Genomic DNA, 24766 nt, shown 5'->3' with positions numbered 1-24766 from the left:
AACATTTATCTGTATATGTTGCAATCTACACATTTGGCAAAACAACGACCTTCTGGAGGAACTCGTCTTAGGGCTTGTTTTTCCGAGGGACAGCCATTTGCCTGCTTGATCTTCTGTTTGCAACAGCGTCTTTTTGAGGCGCTGTTGTTGGTTTTTACTGACATAACAGCAGTGGGAATTTGAAGAACATTTCTGAATTCACTTCATTGACAGTATAATCTTTGGACCATTTTTGACTCAGTAGTGGACGGACCTCCACAAAACAAAATGTCTTGTTGGTTGAACTAAGAATAACGACATTTTGAGAAAGTGGTTTATTCTGTCCCACGTCCGTCTTAAAACGACCAGATTGTAATGTTTATGTTATTGTAATGTTTATGTTATTATTTATTTAAGTTATTTTTATGTAGTCCAATTAAAGTACAAAAAGAGGATCAAAGAATTTTCCTCATAACCCAAGTTAAGAGAGCATAAATGTTGTTAGTGGACCTCAGTGAATTGAGACCTACGAGCCTCTGACAGTCAGACCATACAGCCGCATACATTCATGTGATTTATGTGTGATTTACGCACCAGAACATTAAAAGGTCTGATCAGATGTTGTCCTGTTCAAAGCCGGAGGAAATAAATGCAGCACTGCGTCCCAGCCAGACCGCTAGTGCAACTCGATTTACGACTCTAAAGAGCCGTTCACGTCTATCAACTGGATCTCGATAGAGATGCATCGCTTACTTGATGCCAGGAAAGGAAATGTTATGTGACAACTTTTCCCTCCTGTGAAAACAGGATTTCGCCCAGCAGCGGAATATGGAAAACTTCATTTGTCAACCCTTTTGCTCCATCAACATTTTTAACAAGCAATACCAGCCCATTAATCTTCACGTTTTAATAGATCTAGAGCCAGTTTAATGGATTCGCCTCTCAACTGAGAGGCTTTGAGAAACTACCCGCAAAAGGGACGCTGAATGAGGAGATGATAAACAATCAAACTGTAGTGTTTAACGTGGAGACGAAAGAGGCAGATGTAAGAAATTAAGGTGGGTGCCTCACTCTTATCCTGTTCAGGAGGCTCCAGGATGTCACTCTCCGTGTCACTGGGAATATGCCAAGGCTGTCGGATGGCCTGCAACTGCTGGTAAAACTCATCCTGATATGGAAAAATAGAGCAAAACCAAAACAACGTAAGACTCGGTTAACTCATACAGAGTCCCTAGTCCAAAATGTGAATATATAAATCATGCCATGCGACGATGGAATTACAATCCTTTAAGGAAAGACAATATCAGAGACATAAGCAATAATTAAAAAGGTTTAGGATTCTTTAACCCTCCCTACGGGGCTCCTCCATGGGACCAGGTGGCTTCAATCACAGCAAACGAGTGGTTTTGATAATCTCACTAGGTGTCAACCAGCATAACTTGTCAAAGAGTATACTGAAGAATTCCTGCCCACCATTAACAGAGCCTTCAAAAAGGGTCTGGTGTTTTAAAAAGCGCCACTGTTGAGTTAATCATGAAAGGAATAGAAGAAATAAATTCCATTGAAAGTTCTCCTTTTATGCCAGACTCATTTTTCCACAATGAAATGGCATCCTACTGTATGGACCTCCACGACTCTCCATCAAACATGAAGTGTGTGTGTGTGTGTGTGTGTGTGTGTGTGAGTATGCACATGTGTGATATTGTGTGTTCTGGTGCACTCGATCATGAGGTTTTGAAACACGCCTCTCATGCTGTGTAGCAAGTTCACTCCAATCATAGTGATTTTTTCATGACCCAAAGTTCATGACAATCTTACTCCATGATTCATAAACTGTGTGTGCACTTAATGCATTTCATAGGTGTGGGAAATAGATCCAATACAACATGCATAAATTGATGCCACACTACGGCCATGGAGGATCCGGTGGTTAAAAGGAATAGATGGAGGTTTTGCACTTTCCGGTCCAAAAGGTAAAGGAGAAGATCAGTACCGCTCTACATTTCTGTCAATTCAATACGAAGCAACAGCCAGTAGTCAGTTAGCTCAGCTTAGCATGCGGCCTGATGACGGGAAAACAGCTAGCCTGGCTTTGTCCAAATAATTGCCTTTGTGAAGACCAACACCTCGTTATGCATTCATTACCGCAAAAAAAAAAAAAAAAAAAGGCGTTTGTGATGAATGAGCGTTTTCCGGCCTCACCTCAGACAGGTAGGCCCGCAGGCTGGCACCGAGGCTGTCCGTGGTGCTCAGCCCGGGGGGCGTGAGCAGCGGTCGAGGGCGCGTGGGCTGACACGTCGGGGTCACGGGGCGGCTCCGCGACCTCCTGAAGGTCACCTCCTTGTGAGACCCGGGGTTGAAGCCGGAGCGCGTCAGCAAGCTATTCGGCGTCAGGGCCCCGCCGGGCGCCCGCGGGGTTTGCGTCCTGCTGCCGGGGTTGCTGGGAGAATGAGTCCGACCTACGGCCACGGAGGCGGGCTTGGGGCTGAGCAGCGGGAGGCCGAAGCCGCAGGGTTTGCCCGAGAGGCTGCCGGCTGGAGACCGCGGCCCGGAGAGCAGGCCGGTGAGGTTAAGCGTGTCGGGGAGGGTCCTGTGGCGCAGAGGGGTGTGGCTCAGACTACCGTGCGGACTGTTGGAGCTGCGAGTGGTCATCTTCCCTACTTCTGCCAGCTTGGCCAGGTCCTTCTCAACCTCTGTAGGGAAAAAGGGGGGGGGGGGGTAACTCTGAGTCAACAGCTGAGCAGGACTAGTCATTTTTTTCCAGACACATTTTAACAGTTTTTGTACAGTATCTATACAACGACAAAAAAAGTCTTACTGCTTTTACACATTCACAGGTTGTGCTCTGAGGTCGTTATGTGTCTGATTCACAAACTTGACCCAGCATTAATAAAGTGGGCGAGACTGCGTGGTTTAATCCTCCTTCTGGGCAGTGATGACAATATTTATAGGCACTGTAAATTGTGGTGAATCCAGCTTCCTCTGTTAGAAAAGGTTCCAAGTTGATATACAGTAAGCGCAGGCTGGTAAAAAAAAAAAAAAAGTCTTTGACAAAAACATTTTTGAACGCAAATTAGTCTCACAACATGTCTGTTTATGAAAGAAAGGGCCGGAGCCAACTTCTGCGAAAAACATCTGGGTCATGTTTTCCGTGTTTTATCATTTGTTAAAAATCTTGGCATTCAGGATTCAACAAACCAGTCTGGGAGTTATCATTTGAGAAGGATAATTTCAGGAATGACTCATAAGGAGCATGTTTTTCTGGAAAACTGAATGTGTGTGACGTTAAATAAACATCAAAAGCACGCATGACAAGTGTTTTTTTTTTTTTGTTGCAAACATTGGCTTCCTTGTTTTTGTGCAAATGGAGCTTTTATTCTTTGCAAACAACATTTTCCACACAAAAAAAGTGAAGTGCATGCTCCTCTTCACTGACAGAGGTCCATGTAAAGTGGGAAACGTCTGCAATGCTACTCTAAATTCAACTTTGAGACATACTTAGTAGGTCATAAATCTATTCAAGACGGTTATGTACACAATCTTTGAAGAAAAAAGATAATGTAACTCCCTAACATGCATGATATAGGGGGCGAGTGCATCTGGATGACATTTGAGTAAACGGAAGTTCTATATATGACGAATTCCCAGTTCCAGCCTCTAGCAACCCACACCAAGTCTTCCACGACTGTTATCGCCATATCGTAAACAGGATGTGTTCATTAGTAATCTGTTCCCATAAAATTGATTTTTTTTATCCCAGGTTATTCATCCGTAAGGATAAACAGCACGTGTTTTTTTGTCCGTAAATGGTTGCTCCGCTCATTTGACTGCAAGCCAGTTATTTCCCCTGAATTCCTGGCATTAATGAGTAGCCCATTGCAAGCAGCTTTATTTTGAAATTCGGTCCAGTGTTTAATAGAGATACTACACGCCCTGCTGCAGAGACTAACATAATATGACGGCTCCGGGAGATCAAAGAGGGAGCATCAGACTTCATATGGTATAAACCTTTGATACGTTTTTAAATCAGTAATAAAGACAGGAAAACGAAAGATGGGGAGAACATGAGACAGACACAGAAAGAGACGAGAAGAAATGGAAACAGATTTAATTTTTTGAAGTCTTTGATCAAGCAGCACAGAATAAGGGCCGAGGCACGCAATTTAACCATTGAGAAGTCATGCCAACTTTATCAGGTCCCTCCTTTAAAAACAAACAGGAGGGATAGTGACATTTGGCTTGACTGTTATTCATCTGCAGGCTTAAACTAATACAATATGCCAGCCGAATTGAATATTAAAAATTGTCCTCGGATGGATGAATCTAGTAGTAATGTAGACTGAAGTAAGAAATCCTAATAGACTCATGCTGAAGCTGAAGACTTGATTTGTTCACTTGTACATGAATCACTTATTTCTGGGTGTAAATCAGGAATCTTTTAACATTAATCAAGTCTTTTTCAACCCATTGAGCAGTTTGGCACATTTGGTCAGATCGTTTTATAATCCAAAAAATAATAATAATGCACCATATTAGTAACAACATTGAAACAACAGAATAGCCCTGAAATTTGATTCAATTTATTTGGATATTTCACACGAGAGCACCACCAGAGCAGACAAGGAGCTACCAAACAGCCACATAATTGGGGGGGGGGGGACAATATAAGATGAAAAGTGAGGGTCTGGCTCCAAACGTGGAAAGTATTAGGCAGCTAATAAAGGCTTGAAAGAGCTGGATTAGCTTGTTGAGCAGCTTCACTGAACTGCCTGGTGGGAGCCACGACCTGAATATTCATTAACTCGGTGTAAAACAACTCAAAACGAAACCATCTGAGTGTGGCGTTAACACAAAGAGTCCTCTATTAGTGCCCCCCCGCAGCGCGCCCATTTCCTTCTGAAGGCAACCGCTTCATTCAGTGCGGATGAGTCCGGCGAGAGGAGAGCAGCTGCAAACAGTAGGCTTCGGATAAGTTTGAAAGGCGCGTGCGAGGTCAAGCGGAGCGGGAACAAACCCAGCGGGCGCCACGCGGGGGTCAGTGGCGACGATCCCGATGGCCTCCATTTCGCGAGTGGGTCCACGCTTTGGCATCATGACAACGAAAAAGGAGTCCCGGGGGCCGCGGCGGTTGTCTTTCAAATGACTCAGTGGGTGAGCAGAGGGCTCGAGTCTCTGATTGGACCCGTCATACTTTGAGTTGAGGTGAATTCCCGGCATGTGGACATTTATTTGAATGGGTTCTCTCTTTGGTCAGGGTGTGTGTAAACCTATTCCAAAAACTAAAACATTCCTTCTGACCTCTCCACACCATCCGCCACTAAAAAAAAAACAAAAAAACATGAAGGAGGGGCCTACCGGCGAGCTGCTTGCCCATGTTCTCCAGCTCTTTGGAGAAGAGGGAGTCGCCCAGCAGCGGGCTGGTGCGCCCGACGGCGCTCCCACCTCTCGCAGCCTTCAGATCAGCCTCCCAGACCGGCTGACGCTGGTGGGAGGGAGGAGGGGGGGGGGGGGGGGGGGAGAGAGAGTGGCGTTAGAAGAAAGACCCTTCAATTAACTCTTTATGTCATTTTCAGTTTTTGCTGGGAAATATCTGAGCCGTATCTGCTAGGGGAAGAAAAAAAAAAAAAAAAAAGAAAGAAAGAAGGGCAATTATTATTTTATGGGCTTTAGAAAAACACAAGAAACCACGGCAAGTGTAGATGAAAGCGAGAGTGAGCGCGCGGTGCCATCGGTTCGGCGAGTGCCGTCAGTAGTGGTTCGCGACAATTTTTTCACAACTTATGGGTAAGTCTTTTGAGCGCTTGTGCGTACGGCGTTGGAAAAACAACGTGGCACCAGCAGATCTCGCACCAGGAGTTCATAAAAATCCAGCCGTTTTGGACGGTTCCCACAGAGTGCATTAGAGTCACTATCGTACAAGAAAATAGCACATGATCATATTTCAAAGGATAGGGAAAAAAAAATAAAAAATTGCAAGACAGACAGGATCACCTACGGATTTGACGGACTCGGGTCGCCCGAGGCCTCGATGGTACACAAGAGGCCGGATGAGCTTTAAAGCCAATGGACTCCGTGCACATGAGCGCAGGTGAGAAATGTTTTAATTCCACCTCCAGCTGAGCTCGGTCCGTGCTCCATATAACGCAGCACATGCGTCATTCGATATGACGAGAGACGGCGTCGACTTGACAAACTGCTGACACGGGTCAAGGGTCTTGGAGAACTGGTGATATCCAGAACACCAGTCTTCCAAGAGCATTTAATAACAGGCAAAATCTCAGCTAAGAGGTCACTCATTTAGTGATTTTCAGGATTCAAGGGGGATTATAAGCCTGTTTCAGGAGGCTGAACATGAGAGATCCTCTGATGAATGACGCGATTCCCAGGGTCGATGTTTGATACGTGAGGGGTTCTGTGGCAGCAGAACCACATCGTCACGAACCGATCCTTGATTACAGCCTTCGTAAAGAAGCAACGCGGGTTGAACATTAACAACTCCATGGCGGTATCCCCCGAAATCCAACAGCATGACATCATCTCGTCCTTCTCTCCGAGGGTCTCCTCAGCTCCAGGCAAACAAAGCCACCGTTCTCTAGTTCAAGTTCCCTGAGCTCATACTTGTAATTTTACTGTGGGTTGTTAAATTATAAGGTGTTTCAATGTTTTATTTCACTAAATGGTCCACAGGGCAAAACTGTTTTTATTTGGAGAGCAGTTGATATATGGAGATTTAGGCTTATCAGCCATGTCCACAGTTTAAAATGTGCATTTCCTCTGTCCACTACGGGAAAGACAAGGCTGTGATTGGGACCCACATAGGCTGGGTCCTGCACGGCAGGACAAACAAACAAAGTGTACCGGGTCTGCAAGCAATTCACCACTCGAGATAACATCAGCCAATGAACAGACATTACAGTCCAAAGATGGCAGCTGTTTGCCTCACGTTTGGTGAAGGCATGCACAGCCACCAGGTCCCCTGTTGAGCGTAACAGTTCATGTTAAATAGTCGTATTGAAATCTGCAAGGCGCTCAACTGCACCCAACAAACCAAACTAAAAATGGACTTGATTACACGCTAAGGAGACACAACGAAAAAGCAGCTATTCTCCTTATCGGCAGCAATGTGTGACACGAGCGCAAGTGAGACCCGTTCACCACCTCCTTTAAATCATCTCCAAAATAAAAAACCAAGCAGATTCATGTCAGTGGGGCACAGCCCAAAACCGTTGTATAACGCTCAAACAGGACAGAAGGAAAGGGGATTGAAGTCTGGAGTCGAACGCTTTATAGCCTGCGTGTGTGCGGTCAGCAGAATCATCAGCCGCTCGGGGGACGCGTGCACGCAGTCCCGGGTTGAGCCGACTGGTGCCTTTTGCAAAGCACAATTGATGGCCTCTCTTGTTGTGGTCATGCAGAGTATTATAAGAACCAACACACACACACACACACACACACGCAAACACAAACAGAAGCACATGTATGGTTTGTCTCCATCTGCTTCTGGTTCCTGTTCCGTTGCAGCAGCCATCTTCCCAAAAGCCATTGGCTTTTTGACGGGTAACCTTTAACCCTTGGTAGCATCTCACCACGCACAAAGCACCTCCCTAGCAGTGAAAGGAGATCGAAACGGAAAGAGACAAACAGCCAAAACGTGCACTTTTACACATCGTGGAGGACCGCCGCGTTGTCTCTGCAAAGCCAGGCTGCATCCCACGCGCTACATGATGTAGCCCGGCAAGCAGCAAGGTGTAGGACGAGTTCACGTGTGAGGGAAAGAACACATGTGCGAGACAGCCTCCAGCACACTTTTGGACCATAATGAAAACCAACCCTCCCAACCTGTACGGAGAGTTGAATCATTTTCTTATTATTGTACGAGGAGCAACACGCAACTCCTAAACCGTTCCAGTTGTTCTGGCAAACCAGTCCACCCCAAAATAGTTTGACGGACTGTTTTTCGGGGTCCGCAGGCTCATCACTGAGCTGGCAAAACAGGAAATTATTGATAACGCAGGTAGACTCTCATTCAAGCGTCACAAAGACGGGTTGAATGACGTAGCGTCTGTTCCTCGGCCCGACGAGAACAGCCAGAGGAGAACAAGAGGCCAAGAAGAGTGCAGCTGGTTGGAAAGTAGTAAAGGGCAAATGACTGGAGTAGTTGAAGGAACCACAATGAGTCAAACCGGGAGATGATTTTAAACAAACTTAACATCACCTCTCTAGAAATGACACAGCTCCGCGCAGATGATAGCCATGCGTGCATAGCTGCGGAGGTGTGGAGGCGAGACCGGTGCCAAGCGCTGGAAGCCGTGCACGTACGTGTATCTGCTGAAACGCTGCCAATATTCCGGTGGAAATAAAAACAAACCATCACAATGGCTCTGCCTTGTATCACACGCATGGCATTTCATCGCGCTAATTATCTCATTTCTACCATACAAATGAACAGTTTCCTTTGGCAGATTTTATGGTGGTAACACCCGTACGGCACGGGCTGAATTTGATGCAAACAAATCATTTGCTGCTCACAGGAAGGGAACCATCGAGGGATTGTTGGGAGAATTTGCTCTGGCGATTGCTTTAGGAAAGTTTTTGTCTTTATGAGGCAATTATCACCTAAAAGAAGCTGGCACAGGCACGGGGCCTTTTCAGACTAATAATGATAACCATTAACAGTGTTTACTTTCACCCAACTTTTTACTGCCCAAACCGGGGTCCTGTCCAATGCACGGCGTGTTTCATTTAACGACAGCCAATCGTGAAGAAATGTGTTGATCTTTAAAAGCAATAACAAAGGAACGACGCACTTGGACACTTGCATACCAATGCAGGGGGGCACACGATCCTTAAAAAGGTAGAGCAGGGATGTTTTAAAAAAAAAATAGAGGTCAAGTTATTCCTTGAACTGTGTTTTTTTTCTCTAAATAAGCTCATAAAAGCGGGACATTTTTCTTCCATAGTGTTTAGTGATCGTGGCCCACAAGCCCCTGAAGGGCCAGTTAAAATAGGGAGCTATTACAAATTGCATTGGCTTTTTTGAGACAGCCAATCAGAAGCAATTAAACACAAAACGGCCACATTAGTTTCAGTAGATGACCGGAGACGTTTGCACTTGTGATTTCCACCCGGGATACATTAGTACCCCCCCCCCGTATTAAGTGTGCCAGACAGAACTTCACCTACCTTTTTTGGTCCCTTATTGTAAGTAGCTAAAAAAAGAATGCCTCAACGTGGACATGAAGGAAAGTGGTAAAGAGGACTTGACATTCAGCAGGAAGCTAAATTCATCAGCGGATTTCACTGAGCTACATGAGAAGCGGTGATAAAGTTGACAGCATCGAACGTCTCGTCTTGCCTCCACTTTTGCACTTAATAGTGTACAGTTGTCTCTATTTTCTGTGCAGTGGCTAGCGCATTTGGCCTAATACCTAATGACTGCCGGCTTTGATTCGACAGGTCTTTCCGCCTCTAAAAGTCTGCTCCCAGTTAGTCAGGAGCCTCCCTGCATCTGCTCCACACACACAGTAATGCCTCCACTCCAAACCCTTTTCTTGCCGTTAAAAAAAAAAAGGCCTTGTCTAACACTTAGATTGGGCAATTATGAAAAAAAAAAAAAAAAAAAAAGGTTTTGGCTTTTTGTGCGATAATTGTAACAAAAAAGGGTACCGGCGTCTTAGCTGCCCGCCTTATTAACAGCATGTGAAAGTCTGCCTGTGTCTGAGCCTGGCGTGTAACACATTAAGGCTCTAAAGATTTCACCCCCCCCTGAAGCATGTCAAGTTATCACGCGAGCCTGCTATTGAACACAACTGGTTGTGCTCCTGTATCCCATAAATATCCAGGCCTATTGTATAGAAACCTCCAAATCAGCCTCAATTCTCGTCACTGTCACTAGATATCCTTTTCTCTTTAATCCTCTCAGATTGCACACAAGGGGAGGTGAAGGAAAGTGATAGAGGGAGAGATATCCATCACTCATTCAGCCCCACGTTGTGTTGTGCACGTTGAAATGGATGCACAGAGACGGATCCGTTTTGTCCTACAACGACAGGCTCGAGGTGTTTTTTTTTTTTTTCTTCTTTTTCTGGAACAATAGAAGCCGAGGAGGAGAGAGTGACGTGGTGATCGATGGCTGGAAGGTGATCCTAAATAGTTTTTAGCGATGTATGTGGGGAGGACACTTACAGAGCCTGACACTTGAGACAAGGCGTCGCATTCCAGCAAACGTCCCGCCACTGTGTCCACCCCGGGCAACGGAGCTGCTTTCAGACAACACAACAGCAGAAAGAAGGAAAAACAGCGCGAGACCACATGATTGTAAATAAAGCTACTACTTTGGATTTGAACTGTGCCCGTGCAACTCACACGAGATGTCAGGTACAGCTTGTTCAGAGATGTGAGACTTGTGGTCCTCTTCGGATCTGCCGTCTGACACGCTGTCGCCCTGCAACCTGAAAGACAACAGCATGCCGCACGGTTACACCACGGCAGCCAAATGGGAAATGAGCATCGACAACGCGCCACGTCAAGGAAATGTAGCGCCAGATGACGCGCAGAGACCAGCGAGTCTCCATCAGCCCGAACGTAATGAGTGAAAAGAGGAAGTGTTCGCGGGACGAGAAGAAGATGAAGGGCACGTGGGTCAGTTTGGGGGCACAAATCAGAACTCTTCACTGCTGCTTCTGCTTGTAGCCACAGTAACGCATTCAGACATGTGGCGCTTGGACTGAACCGTAGACAGACCAGCGGTTTCCCGACCTACTCTCTGACGAAGCGGATTCCGTTTGCCCTTAAATCATTCAGTTACTGCGCGTCATCGTGTTCCGAGCCCCCACCCTGCACCTTTTTTTTTTTTTTTTTTATTCCAAAGATATCCGTTTGGACTGAAATGGAGCGGCTCTGAGAGATTTAGATGTGTTCTTAAAAAAAGGTAATAAAAGTTTTCCTGAGAAAGGAAAGTATTCTGGGAGTAAAAGACAAACAATGGTTGGAATAACTTCTCAGCAGCAAGATAACAATATGATACGTGGCTTTTTGCTGCTTTCATCATTTTTACACATTTTTCACACTTTTTGAAGCCATATTCACTGTAATTAAACACCATTTTAGCTCAAAATGCTGCGCGCTATTGCCATGTCATGGTGGGCAGCCATTAGCTGAAGACGGAGGAAAGCAATCCTTGTGTTTTAATGGTGCGGCTGCATTCCGTCGCAGCCGCAGCGTCTCTCGGGTTCTACCTCCACCGCGAGGGTCAAAGCAGTGCACGCTTCTTAAAGTGTATTCTGTTTCTTTTCTTCTTTACACATCCTTCGCCTCGTCTTTCCCGCTCTTTAATGGCCTTTATAAAAATAAAAAAAGACCATTAAAAAAAGTACCCGAGATGAAAATCACAAGGCATTCCCATTCTGTGAACAAAAGCCGCCCGTGGCCGCAAGTCCCCCAGTACCACTCCCCTCAGTGCATTCCTGATAGGAAAGCCATTCATTTAATGAGGACTACAAACCCAAAAGAGGGTTACTGAGATCTATCAATTTCGAATCATCAAGGACGGAGCGGGCGCGTGGTGGAGGAGGGTGGATGAGATGCTGGTGCGACCACAGCTGGCGCCAGAGGGACAGGGACACAGCCACAGAACGCCGAGGCCACACACAGCACTTTACACTTCAGCGGAGAGGGGGGAGAGGGGGAAGCGGCGAGCTTCCTGACCCCGCCACACGGGCCAGGACAATGGACGGTGTCCAAAGCATGGGAAGCATTTCAGCTTGGGGGCAAGTAATCTAAAATTAAAAAAATATATATAAAAAAAACCTATATTGATACGCAATAAAGATAACACATGTATCATGTTAACAGTCATTTATTCACTTCTTGTGTCCTTTGGCCTGAACACAGTAACATACAGGAGTGCTGCTGTAAATTAAGGAAAATGCTGGCGAGGGAGAAACCGCGTTTTCGCCTTCACGCTGTAGGTGTGAAAGTAAGAGTCACCTCTGCTTGGCCCTGGGTGGTAAGCGGTGAAGCCGAGAGGCTCCGTCTCGTTTGACCGCTTAGACAACCAAAAAAAAAAAAAAAGGGCGGGGGGGGGGGGGGGGGGGGGGCAGGTACAGCGACAATTGCTCTTGAGCAAAAGTGTAGACGCACAGGATGCCGGACCTCACCGACCCACAGGAGTGGGATTCTAAAATGTGTCTGCATGAGTGGTGACGGGTATGTGAGGAATGCTTGTCCAGACTTGGACGAGCGTTGGTTCACAGGTCCATACGGGGCCGAGCAACTCTCTGTCACCATTGGGAGAGTTCTATTCTAATCAGACAGAATCCCACGCAAATCTCCTTGAGCCTTGAACGTATACCAAAAAAAAAATGCGTCTTTAAGTTAAAATAACGCCAGCAAGGTCACATCTGTACGGTAGGCCTGTCTGCAGGTGTGAAACACAGGGGCACTTACTGTGCCACATGTGGTAGTGCTCTGAGGAGTCAGTTTAAAGGCTGGCCCCATATTGAGCCATGGTCAAAAAGGTGTTTCTGGTAATCCCATCAACACCGAGTGCTAAAGCACACCACATTAAGTCTAATGTTAGGCCTGCTGCCCTCCTTGCTGCTCCCGGACCTCGGACTCCACTGTCGGCTCATGTAAGGGCATGCATCCACATCCACATGCACATGCACATGCGTGGATTCATTATCACGTGTGATGCTCCTGCAACACTCACTTTATTCCGTGTGTCTTCATATTATAGCACAAAAGTCCCGCTTAGACACTCACCAAATATGACTATGAAAGACCATGACTCCTGGGCCAATAAAGATTGGGGAGTATTATGGGGGTCGGGTTATAGAAGCCGAAACAAGAATTTGGACTGGACCAGACGGAGGGAGAAAGACAGTGAAGGAGAACAGATGTCTGAAATTTCAGGTCATTAAAAAAAAAAAAAAGCACGGGCCAAGAACGACTCCAGATACAGATGCTGCTTTTGCTCCGCTGCCGAACCCAAGGACTCGAGGATGAGCCAAAGACGTAAACGGTTTGCTTAAAAACACCGAGTCAATACACTTCCTGCGAGTCCACTGATAGCGTTCACCCCCCTGCAGAGACTGTTGGGAACATCCCGACCGCAGCCGGTGCGTGGAGCGAAACCCCCCACCCCCCCACCCCCTGATAAGCAGCGTGAATGAAAGAAGAGCAGGAAACATTATAAAAAATGATAAATTCCAAGCCCCAAACAGAGGAGGCCGTGCAGGGCAGATGTGTGCGTGGCGTCTCACCGAAGAGACACCCGTTTATCTTCGACTGGAATCAAGGAAGGACTCCTGCCCACACCTGCCTGCTGGATCACGTCTAACAGAAATGTGAGCGCTACACGGACGCTGTGGTTCACGGGGTGGGGGGGGGGGGGGGACAGGAAATGTGTCAGAAGAGACAGAGCGCCGATAAAGACGAGAAAAGGGAGATAGTGGAGACCTTTATCAAAAGCTACGGCGGAGTTTGTGAAAACAAGCAACACCAGAATGCACTTCGGATGTGATATCATTCCATGTTCTCAATGTTGAGGTATGCTATCTCTGACACAGATGCTGAGGGAGTGGGAGGGGGGGGGCAGGGGATCACAGGGTTCGGCAGGAGGAGTCACGACCCGGGATAAAACCAAATTTAGATGGAGAAAATGAAACCCATTCAAATAACAGCAAGCTTAGTTTAGATCAAATGCATTTCACTTTGTATAGTTTAGAGCCTTAGGTAGATAGTTTGACACTTGTTGACAGGAGTTGGATCAGAGCTGTAACTCATGGAAGATACGATACGCTTGATTTCCCTTTAAGCCCCATGCAAGAACAGAGCGTACGGCGCGGCGCTGTCTGAAAAGAGGAAGGAGGAAACACTTACCTGGCACACCTCGAGCAGATGTTTAGAGTGACTTTGGCCTGTGGCTCCGTCTGATAGGAGCTGCGTCCCTGGCTGAACTTACTGCCGGACGGAGCCAAGCCCGTCACGCCCTCCATCCGCAGGTCATCCAGGTCCTCTGAGGGGGAGGAGATGGGAGAGGGAGAGAAAGGGCGCTCATTAATCACACTTTGGTCCCTCTGGTGTCAGCGTGATGCCCGGCGATGACAGTCTGCGTCGAGGCCCAAAAAAAAAAGGGAGCAACCGAGCGCGCAGCAGTAAATAAACATCCTGCTCCCTCGCAGCGCGCTGTGCATCCACCACAGCCGTCATCGCCGACACAACAGCCTTTGTTATGTGGAGGGATGCAGTGAAGAGTCAATGACACACCACAGGGACACGAAGACAAAAAGGACAAAGGGCGAGCGGCGAGACGCAGGGCTGGAAAGTTTGGTTCCGTCTGACCCATCGCTGTGCGCTCCGGAGCAAACACACACACACACACACACGGCCCATAAAGTGCACATGCATCAGAAAGCCAGTATTGTTGATCCTAAACTCTTACTCTATCTGCAGGCATTATGGTTACATGTCAGCAGATGTGCTTCTAACAGGCCTTTTTTCACTTTTCTTCTCATATTTTTTGTCAGAACATATCAGCTTTATCTCAAAACACAGCTGCTTCTTGAGCGATGACATCACTCCACATGGGACAATCAAAGGTTTTGGGTGTGACAACAGCCATTATAGGGGAGTACCTAATGTCCTGCATAAAGACAAACACACACACACACACACACACTTTTATTCAATGGACTAGCATGATAGGGAAAGAAAGCATAAATCGCGCCAATAACAAGACTTATGAAAGAGCTGCACTGAAAAAGAATAACACAAAAGGTGACGGTTCATTAAACAGAACAGGGGTTCAAAGGCGAGAGTGTGAATGCGCCAGGGCGTACTGGTTTTGAATGCATCCTCCAGAGATGAAACACACTGCAGTACTTTCCGTGTTATGAGAATGGGGAGCGAGTGGGTGTCGGGGCTCTTGACTTGGTTAAATTTCCCAGTCTCAATCTCTCCAAACACATCTCGCATTTTGACCGATCACCATAACAATATTTGTCTCGTTCTTCTCGTCAGACCAGAGGAATTTCGGAGCTTCGCCAATGGGTGGGCAGGAGAAAAAGGGTGTGTGTGGAGGGAGGGAGGGAGGGAGGGAGGGGGGATGGGGGGGGGGGGGGGGGTTCTGCTCTCGCTTATACAGTGCGGGGCTGTGTGCCCGTCTAGGGGAAAAGTATCAATGTTGGTTTCGAATGGCTAGACACACACATAAGGGTCACGTTACCTGGCCCCTGGTTTTTGAGGTTTAAGGAGGGGGGGGGGGGGGTCTCACACCTTGAAAGGGGAGAACGCATGACTAATCACCTGGACTCAATTGAATGAAACCTGCTCAGGAGGATTCCCTCCATTCATCAGCCAGACCATCTCACCTGATCAGTGTGACGAGACACCTACGTGTGCCGGTTCTTCTAATCCACTGGCTCGAGGCTCGGGTCCTATATGCTTAGGCGTCTGGGGTGGTCCACGATGAAATATCTAAACTCTTTCCCAGAGAAAACTACAAGTAAAGGCAGTTTAATCATCAAATGCCGAAAAGGTGACGACAAATGTCATCATGTTGTTCGCAGTTTAACTGCAGTAGCTTGGGCAACATCACAACACCAAAAAACCAAAATGAAGGAGTGTATTAAAGACTTTTAACAAGGTCTGGGAGTTTCTTGCTTTGCTTGAAGTTTGACCACATCATCATCAGCTCATCCGTCATGTCCCTCACGCCGCGTCCACGCAGTCTGAGAACTGTTGTTGTGTTGAGACGTGTTGTTTTAGTGGTTCGAGGAGGACGGATTCATTGCAGTAAAATCCTTAAGCAGGGCCATATTAAATGTCCCATTCATCATGGTATATGCATTCAAAGGGGGGGGGGGGGCAGGGAGCCACCAGTGATTTTGTGCTATTCGCTGGTCGTGGGAACCGCTCTAGTTCGGGCCTTCACCTTTCCCTCTTTTTTCTTCGTCCGACCCCCCCCGCCTTCTAAACATTTCCCTTCTCTTGGCAACTGACTAATGTTGCACGCCAGATTTTATTCGGGTCATCGCCTGTGATACAAATCATGACTTGACGCTTGGAAGCGCTGCCTTGCGAGGCTGCAGCGTGCACGGGAAAGCAGAAAAGAACGACGGCAACCGCCCCCCCCCCCCCACATCTTCTTGTCACTTTTTTTCTCTCAGACGGGTTTCCTTTCCGGTCAATATAAAAAAAGGACTCAATACCGGTGAGAAAGGACCTCCGTGCCGGAGGGAGGTGAAAAGCTGATCTCGGGCACTCTAAAAGGTCGCGGCTCTTGCTCGTGCTGCACGCCGTACGGAGCACGCATCAGAGGTTTGAACCCCGCTCAGCGCGTTTCGTACCGAGGCGGAATCGGCCCCCGCCCCGTCCCTCCCTTTTGGCCAGACGAGACGACGAGGGAGACGCGTACATCGTTATTACCTGGATACCTTGCTCGTTTTTTTTTTTTTTTATGTCAGGATCGAATGTCTAACTACTCGTTTTTCTTACAGTGTGTCACCCATGAGAGCGGCCTCCCCCCCCCCCCCCCCCCCCGAGACCACGACAGCCTCCAGGGCCTCTGTCTAGACACAACAAAGGTCTGTCCACACTCGCCCGTTTGTCAGCCCGTCGGGGGGCACCGGGGCGACCATGCATGCTTCCCTCCCCCCCCCCCCCCTGCCCCCCACCCCAGTGATATACCGGGCCTGCGCTGGGGGTAGGTAGAGGGGGGGGAAATGGAAACTATTTGAGCGATGAGAGCCCAACAAAAGGCCTGAACGATGAGGAATTCCGTGCCGCAATCACTCACTCGCAGAGCGGAGCGGAGGGAGAGGAGCGGAGGGAGTGTTCAGTGCGCTCTTCCCTCCAAGTTTCCGTGTGATTTAATGTTGTTTAGACAGCGACCGAGCAACTGCCCCCCCCTCCCCCCCCCTGCTCCCCCCCTCCGAAAAACAGAGCTGGAGACATAATTGGCGCAACCGGCTGCACAAATAACTTAATATCCACCTTCCGGGTTTGACACGTTGACAGATGTGGGTGGGGGGGGGAGGGAGGGATTGTCCTCTCACGCACTACCCCACACGTGGAGCGCGCGCACGCGCACACACACACACCAAATCCAAGGGCTGCGAGTTATCGTGTCACTCATCTGAAAGTGAAATAATTGGATTTTCCATTCTTTCATGAGGAGGCGTCCCGCCACACAACGCCGGGCTGTAATTAATCGCCTTCAAGGGACCCACATGTGTGAGCGCCATTCTTGATGTAGGCACCCGGCGCACGCTGGAGCCGACACGTTCGGTGACACTCGCAGACCTCACACTTCAGTTGCCCTCACACGTACAGGCGGCGGCGGCGGCATTCGTTTTCCATTAAGCACCAAGCACCAAAGGCCTCCACTCGGCGGCCAGCCGTCACTCAGACGTCTTTGATGTGATGTCTCGGCCCGGGACGCGATTGTTTGGCTTTGTAATAAAAAAAAAAAGAAATTAAAATAAAATTTAAAAAAAAATCCAATTTACATTTCATAATTATGTCTCGGCTTTCAATAGCAACCCTCAACCCCCCCCTCCCCCCTTTCCTGGCCTTAAAACATGGCAGTAAAAACCCTGATCAGAATCAGATGGGGACACACGTGAGCAGAGTAACGCAGTGTGGAAAGTCCTATCGGAGACATTGGTGCAAACCGCCTTTTAACGCTTTCCTAACCGCAAATACGACGTGATCGGGACGTCACTGCAGGCCCAGCAGAGCCCGATGTCTCCATGCACCGCAGTGCCCGTCATTGTGGTCGGAACGGCGACTCCAGCTGCCTGTGTTTTGGAAATCTCATGATCATTTTTGTATCTGTTGCTAAGTGTGCAGTGGATTATACATTTAGCTTGGTGTGTGTTTTTACTGCTTTGGAACAAGGCTGCAAACACTCGTCAGTTGATGGCAGGAGGGCAGCGGAGTTTGAATTGACAAAAGTTATTTTGGAGATCATAGATAAAGCTGCGCGCATCACAAACACAGAGCTCAACCACAAAAAAAACACACTGACAACTGATTACACACCAACTAATGGCATCATCTAGAACTCACTCATCTGTTCCTCGCTTTAATCTTGACTTTGCAGCAGAGCAGGCGGGTGATGTACGTGATGTAACCATTTATTTTGTTTAACTCTTCTAAATCGAGCTGCACGCGTCACTGTTTTCAAGCCGGTTTACCCAGAATACACAAGGCCTCTATTCACAAATGTCCCTTATCTGACGTTGTGGATAACAACGCCGTCCGCAGATCCCGTCCTTGTGTGTCTATCTCCCATCTTTTGTTTTCCTTCTGGCTGCAGCAGCAACAATACAGCATCGCTGTGCCCATATCAGCTCCCTCAAATCCAGATAATCTGCTCAGTTCGTACGCTAAACCGGGGATGACGCCCGTGGTCATCATACCGTAAATCTAGCAGCGGTCTGCTGGTCTCGTGGTAATTACTTCCATTAATACCACGTCGCAGCGTCCCGCAGCAGTTCACTTTTACAGGCCCGCAAATTGGGCGCAGCAGAGACTTTTTTATTTTATTTTTACTGGCGAGCTTCTGCTGCTCAGTTGGGATGTGTGTGTTCGCGTCCCCCCTCCCCTCGATGCGCTGAGAAGATAAGGCTGTAGTCGTGTTGCTTTACATCGTCTCCAGGGGCAACTGTTGTGTCTCTAGGTCGTGTCTGGGTGAGGATGAAGGGGGCAATGAGGGCGATGGGAGGGTGTCTGTGAGGGGGAGGTGGGAGGGGCGTCGAGGGGGGGGCTGCTGGCGTCAGGAAGTGTGTGCCTTGTCTGCTGAATGTTGGCCCAAGGCAGACAAGGAGACAGCTCTCGCAGCGCTGCAATCAGCCCATTCAGTGCTTCGAGTTACATTAACACGCAAAGATCAATGTCACATGGCAAGTGAATGTGGACCCTAGAATATGAATTGATATGAGCAAGTCTTTTTTTGCTCTTCTACACTTAGCAACAGGACATTTTGAGTTGGTCAAACACGACGCGTTGCTCACACTACCCAATGCAAGTGGCTCTTTGAGGCTGTACTCAGGCGACCGGGTTTCAGCTAAATGCTCAACATGTCACTTTAGCACATCAGCGTGCTACCAGAGCTACCCAGCACCCCTGAAGCTGTTGAGGGGTTATTAGTTTGGCAGGTTTTGGTCATAAAACCAGAGTACTGGATCCATTGAGCGGTGGATGTTGAGGATAAGTGAAGACCAGCAGGTGGCACTGGAGGTTAAGGTTCAATGGTGCTCTGAGGGGAAGTCTGGACCAAAAGTGGTGGTCCAACACTTTCAGCGGGGCTAAAATAATGTTTTCACACTATTTAAAAAAATATTAGACGTCGGCCAATTTAGTGGGACTAAGTAAATGGTCAGGCCTCTGGGAGTTGAAAGGCTTTGATCCCCCTCAGAGGCAAGGGGTCTGTATGCAATAGATGACCCCCCCCCCGATACAGAATATCTTTTACTTTTATCTTGGTGAACAAAAAGCTTTAAAAAGAAAAAAGAAAAGTGCTATGGTATCGTCCCACATACCGGCCTGATGAAGGCAGATATGACATCCTGAAACAAAAGAGCATCACACACACATTGTAACTCATCCACCAGACACTGCTTTTATTCTGTGTGTATCAGAGATCAGACACAGCTTCATCATCCCGGACCCGTCAAACGCTCACTGTGAGCCGCTGAGTGGGTAACGCTACTCTCACGCCCCCCTCTCCGGTTTCAGAAAACAAGCCCGGGGTGAGTCCACATTCTGAAAGGGTCTGTGGACTCATGCGGGTGAATATTTATTATTCTCCACCGAGATGAAAGTGTGTGCAGGTGAAATGAGATTTCACAACCTCCAACAGGACTTTTAACATGCAAGTTATGTGCAAAGTGTCCACCAAATAAGCTGAATAAACAATTTCTTCACTCAGCAACATAAAAAGCTTAATAGTTATCATTTGTTCAAGTTGATACAGTTAAAATGTATAATAAATTAGATTTTTTTTAAGGGCCTACAGGCATGTAAATAACACAAAAGTCAATTTTGAGAATACAAAGGGTCTCTGAAGTGGATTACTGCCCCTGAGGATGGCGGGAGCAGCTAGTTTAACTGGCTAACTCGCCTCATTAATGTACCATGAAATAGCACTGCAAGGCCAAAGGCGGAATGTTCCTTCCACACACCCTGAACTCGGTATGAAACTGGTCTTACTGCCCAGCGTTACCTCGAATTCGGATTTTCTGTGGCTTTACAAGAAGATGTGAAGCACATTATTATTATTTATTATTCATTTCCAATGTTTTTGACAGCAACTATTTAGCATATATCTAATTAAGACTGTTCCAGTGAACAGCTGGAGAATCAAGAAGGCAGTTTTTATTTTATCCTTTTGAAAGTGTGAGCACAACAAATCCTAATTATATTCATATTCAAACAGTACAACAGTGTACTGAAGTTCTGTAAAACTATTCCAACAGGCCCCTAATTTAGTTACTATATAGGATCCTCATCCTCAGTCTGTAAAACGTAGCCACAAAACTGACCAAACTACACAGAAAACCAAACAAACCGCTGTACCTGTGTGTGTGTGTCAAAATGCACTCATCTGCTAAATATGCTGTTAAAATCCCTTTTGATCTGGCTTTGTTTTACACAGCAGCTGTAATACTATATGGAAGCCACTAGAGGTCCTTCTAATCAAACGCTAAAATAGACAACGTGCCTCCAAGCAAACCTGGAGCACTAATGACTGCATTAAAGAGAACATGAGGGGCAATAACTTCATATACACCAATGCAACAAATAGGCTATTTGATCCTATTAATTGACTATTGTATTACTAGAAATTAGGAGAAAAGAATACAACAATAGATTGTAGTATTATGATTATCATGACATTTTCCTTAAACAACTACAAATTGCAACCACAGTACTTGGAGCCTTCGTAACACAACATTTTAATGGACTCAATGTCGATCCTATTCAACAGCAAGGACCCTCCTTGATGTAGAGTCCTTGAGCAAGTGATTGAATCCCCACCAGCTCCAGGCATGCTGCTGACCTTCATAGGGACAGCAGCAGGGAAAGCGGTTTTTCCTTCAGGAAATCGATATATTATCACATGATCACGGCCGGCTGCCAAGAAACATCGGTCATCTTTGGCATGCTTTTGGTCGAAAGGCCACAGAATTTGGTGCCAAGGCTCCTCTTCTAAATGAGGCCCACGGAGCCCTGCGAGGATCACTCATCGGTGCCCACGCTGGTGATGGAGGGCGCTCGGCGTGACGGCGACGGTGGGTCTTGTGGAAAGCGCCATACAGACGGTCCACATCAAATGGGGAAGTGGTGCGAATAGTCACAGTTCGATTTGATTGTTATATTCACCTGTCGACAAGTCTTCTATATAACTGTACATGGCTACTTTTTGATCATTATTACAAACGGTCAGACAAATGGACTTGCTATTCTAGTAGTGTACAATATAAAAAGCGGCATCTTTAATCAAATTCAGGAATGAAAAAAAATGAATTCAAAAATGTTGAACTGTTTCACTGAGTGCATCCATTGTCCTGGTTCCGCTGGAGCAGACGCTTGTGGATCTTGAGGCAGAGCAGGAATACAGTCAATCTCAGCTAATTAGTTTGTGCTCAGCCACACATGCACTTTTAATTACTTTTTGTATTCGTCAATTAGGCAATTGACCAAGAGAAACAGTGTTCCAATGCAATTTAAAAAGAAAAATATGCCTGGCTCTGGTGACTTTAAAATATTTGGCTTAGATTATTTAATTTGCTTTACGAGCAGCTAATGAAGCGATGGCTTTTGGATTTGAGCTTTGAGAACGACAACAACCGACCGTTGCAAATCCCGTGCATTGCGCCCGTCTGCCACGCGTCGATCAGAGATGGTTCACCTTTTAAACGGCCCCATTGAAGCCACCCCGCTAACAAGCACAAGCGTCCCGGTGCCGTGACAGCGGAGCGGCGGGCTGAGACGTGCGTCGCGTCGCGTGTCACCACAGAGCAGCGGCTCGACGGGCGACACTGACACACTGTAATTGGGGCCCGTGTTGTAGTCACGGAAATATAAAAAAGCTGTTATTTCCCACCCCCCCAAAAAAAACAACAACCGTGTGACATTTGTTCACTAACGTTGAAGAAAGTACGTGACTTTGAATTGAGTTCTATTTGTAGAAAAGCTGACCTTTCTCGGTGTAGTTCAAAAATTCAACCTTTGATGGATTCTGCAAGAGCTGCAGGTGCAATAAATGATGAAGTGAAGTGAAATCTGCGCTGTGTGTACGGTCTTCATTTATTGCAACGCTACGATGCAGGAAGAAACCACTTTGCTCCAGAGACAGCTTTGCCACGGAAAACAATTTTCAGACAACAAACTCAATTTGGCGCGAGGCATCACATCCTGTGTCCGCGCAGACGGGACGACCCGTCGGCAGACCCTCCGACTCAATGAAGCAAAGGCCGCACATCGCGACCTCTTTCCACCCACTCTGTCGCCTACCCATCCGTCCCCAGGCGCCACGCACCGGGTGCATGAAGGAATGTGATCCACACACACACACACACACACACACACACACACACAGTAAACAAAAAGCAGCTACGGTGTGATTCGTCAGATGTCGGTGTGAATGCCTCGACTCTCTGGCTGACAGCATCTGGCAGAACTATGTAAACAGGAAGCAAAGTTTCCCCCCCCCAAACAGCCCTTACTGAAGTGCTCTTTTTAGAACCGCACATAAACCGACCGCAGCTTTGCTCTTCCAGCGATCGTCCCACTGCACACGGTCTGCATGGACAGGCCCACGTGTACGTAACCATCCTCTCGCCCCGGAAGCTTTCCCTCACATCGACTTATATTTCAATAGTGCAGCGTCTGCGTCGCCCTGAACACACGTGAAGGAGCCCCAAAGTCACCTCAACACACCCGATGCTTTCAAGTCAGTAAGTGTGTTGATACCACTTGGCAATCCAAATGCAATTGTCCCTAGGTCCCTTTTTCAAAGAAACCAAAAACAACTAAGTCTTACAGATTAAAAAAAAGAGACAGGTGTTTGTCTAACATACCTGTTGTTGCAGGATTAGAAGTGTTTGATTAACTATAAGGGATCCGCACAACGATGCTCACACGGTTGATGTCTCTGTTCATAGCATAGAGGTGCACTCGTGGAATAAGTGGCGTTTACCCAGTAGCTCCATTGCATCGTCCTCGTCCTCCAGCTCTTCCTCTGCGACCAAGGGGGCGGGGCTTTGGACCGAATCGAAGGAGTCCTGAGACAACATGGCCGCCAAGAGCTTCTTGTGATGCTGCTGCTGCTCCTTCAGCCCTTTGCTCTTTGTTTCCATCTTCAGGCTGAAGAGGTAAGCAGATAAAGGAGTCGGGTTTGGAGAGCAAAATAAAAAAGACTCTTAAACTCTCAAACATGAATGTTATTATGAGGACTTAAAATACATCAGCTGTTGCTAATTACGTCCCACTCCTGGCCATCAATAAGTACTTCAAAATAACACGCTTTCTGCTAGGGAAATATGCCCTTCAGAAACTATAATAACTATGTTCTTATAGTAATTACATCTTTCCGGCTCATATTTATACAATCCAGTGTTCCATCTGCTTCAGCAGAGCGTAAATGTGCGACTACATTCAAAAGTGGGTTTGATCACTTGTTGCATTTGGCAGCATTTCCATGAGTGTTTGGACAAAATAATAATATTAAGCGCCGAGCAGGTGCAGAACACCTCGCTGTGAAAGGTTAGCAGGGGAAAGCAGAAATGCAAGGAAGACTTATTTATCCAAGTTCTAAAATAGGCCATACTGCCATACATAGTGATCTGATATACACAGCTCACTGCAGCTGTTCAGCTATACGGCGCCATCGCCTGAGCTGTTTTTAATTAAAGAATCAAAACATGAGGAAACTGGATGCGTATCTTCACATTTGTTTTTTTTAAAGCCACATCTCATCCCTCGGGAGAAACCGTCAGCGGAATATGGAGAACAGCTGAAAGATTACCAAATGATCGATACTTCCGATACAGTCAAAGTCACTGATACAATTAGGATGGCGGGCTTCAGCATTTACTGATGAATTAATTCCCACATGCCACAGGGTAAGGGCTTGCATTAGCAGAGCAGGGAAGTATTAATTTGATGCAAATCTCAGTTTAATGACTTCTATTCACAGATAAGGGGGGGGGGGGAACGGTCAAAAAATGACAGATGTGTCTTGGTACTCGCCGTGTAGTATTTCTGGGATAATAAGCTCTGCTACAATGAGCAAAGCAAGTTGGCTGGTGCACAAATGTTGTTCTTCAAGTAGCGAAGTCCAACATTTTCTTGTGGCAGCTAATAATCTTTTCAGATTGGACGGATCAACTTGTCCACAGTGCTGCAGCGAGAGCAAGACAAAGTCCTCATATCGCACATTCTCTGGCTCACTGCGCATGCTGGCAACTCATACAGTGTCAGCTTGTACCCCCCCCCCCCCACCCCCCACAACCCTGTCATTAAGGATGATAAACAAAGCCATAACATCAAAGTGGGTGTTGCTGGATTCTCCTCCATCTACGTCTAGTATGATCTTTCTCTCATAAGCATGGGACGAGGAAGTCTCCTTCCCCTGGACTGAGACTGAGGAGAAGCCATTTGAATAATAGCCATTTAAATATTTCAATGCCACAGCGCCATTCGATTTCCCTGTGCTCCTTGCACTTGTCCATCTCGACTTTGAAGCCAGTGGAACAGAGAGCTTCTGCCCCCT

At 47.0% G+C, this 24766-nt stretch overlaps 1 protein-coding gene across 1 annotated transcript in view; it reads right to left on the bottom strand.

Moving 5' to 3' along the window:
* c19h8orf34 (chromosome 19 C8orf34 homolog) overlaps positions 1-24766 on the bottom strand; it is a 40613-nt gene that overhangs the window by 2415 nt on the left and 13432 nt on the right. Inside the window, exons 7-13 of the mRNA XM_037456644.2 lie at positions 23192-23358; positions 13864-13999; positions 10345-10430; positions 10165-10238; positions 5335-5461; positions 2182-2672; positions 1051-1147 (exon numbers count right to left, since the gene is read on the bottom strand). Of these exons, the coding sequence (XP_037312541.2) occupies positions 1051-1147; positions 2182-2672; positions 5335-5461; positions 10165-10238; positions 10345-10430; positions 13864-13999; positions 23192-23358 (1178 nt within the window). The remainder of the gene's footprint in view (positions 1-1050; positions 1148-2181; positions 2673-5334; positions 5462-10164; positions 10239-10344; positions 10431-13863; positions 14000-23191; positions 23359-24766) is intronic.

The sequence above is a fragment of the Pungitius pungitius genome, chromosome 19 (assembly GCF_949316345.1).
Source record: "Pungitius pungitius chromosome 19, fPunPun2.1, whole genome shotgun sequence".
In the NCBI taxonomy this organism is placed as follows: Eukaryota; Metazoa; Chordata; class Actinopteri; order Perciformes; family Gasterosteidae; genus Pungitius; species Pungitius pungitius.
Note: the sequence above shows the minus strand (reverse complement) of the source record. Positions and strands in the feature narration are given on the sequence as shown.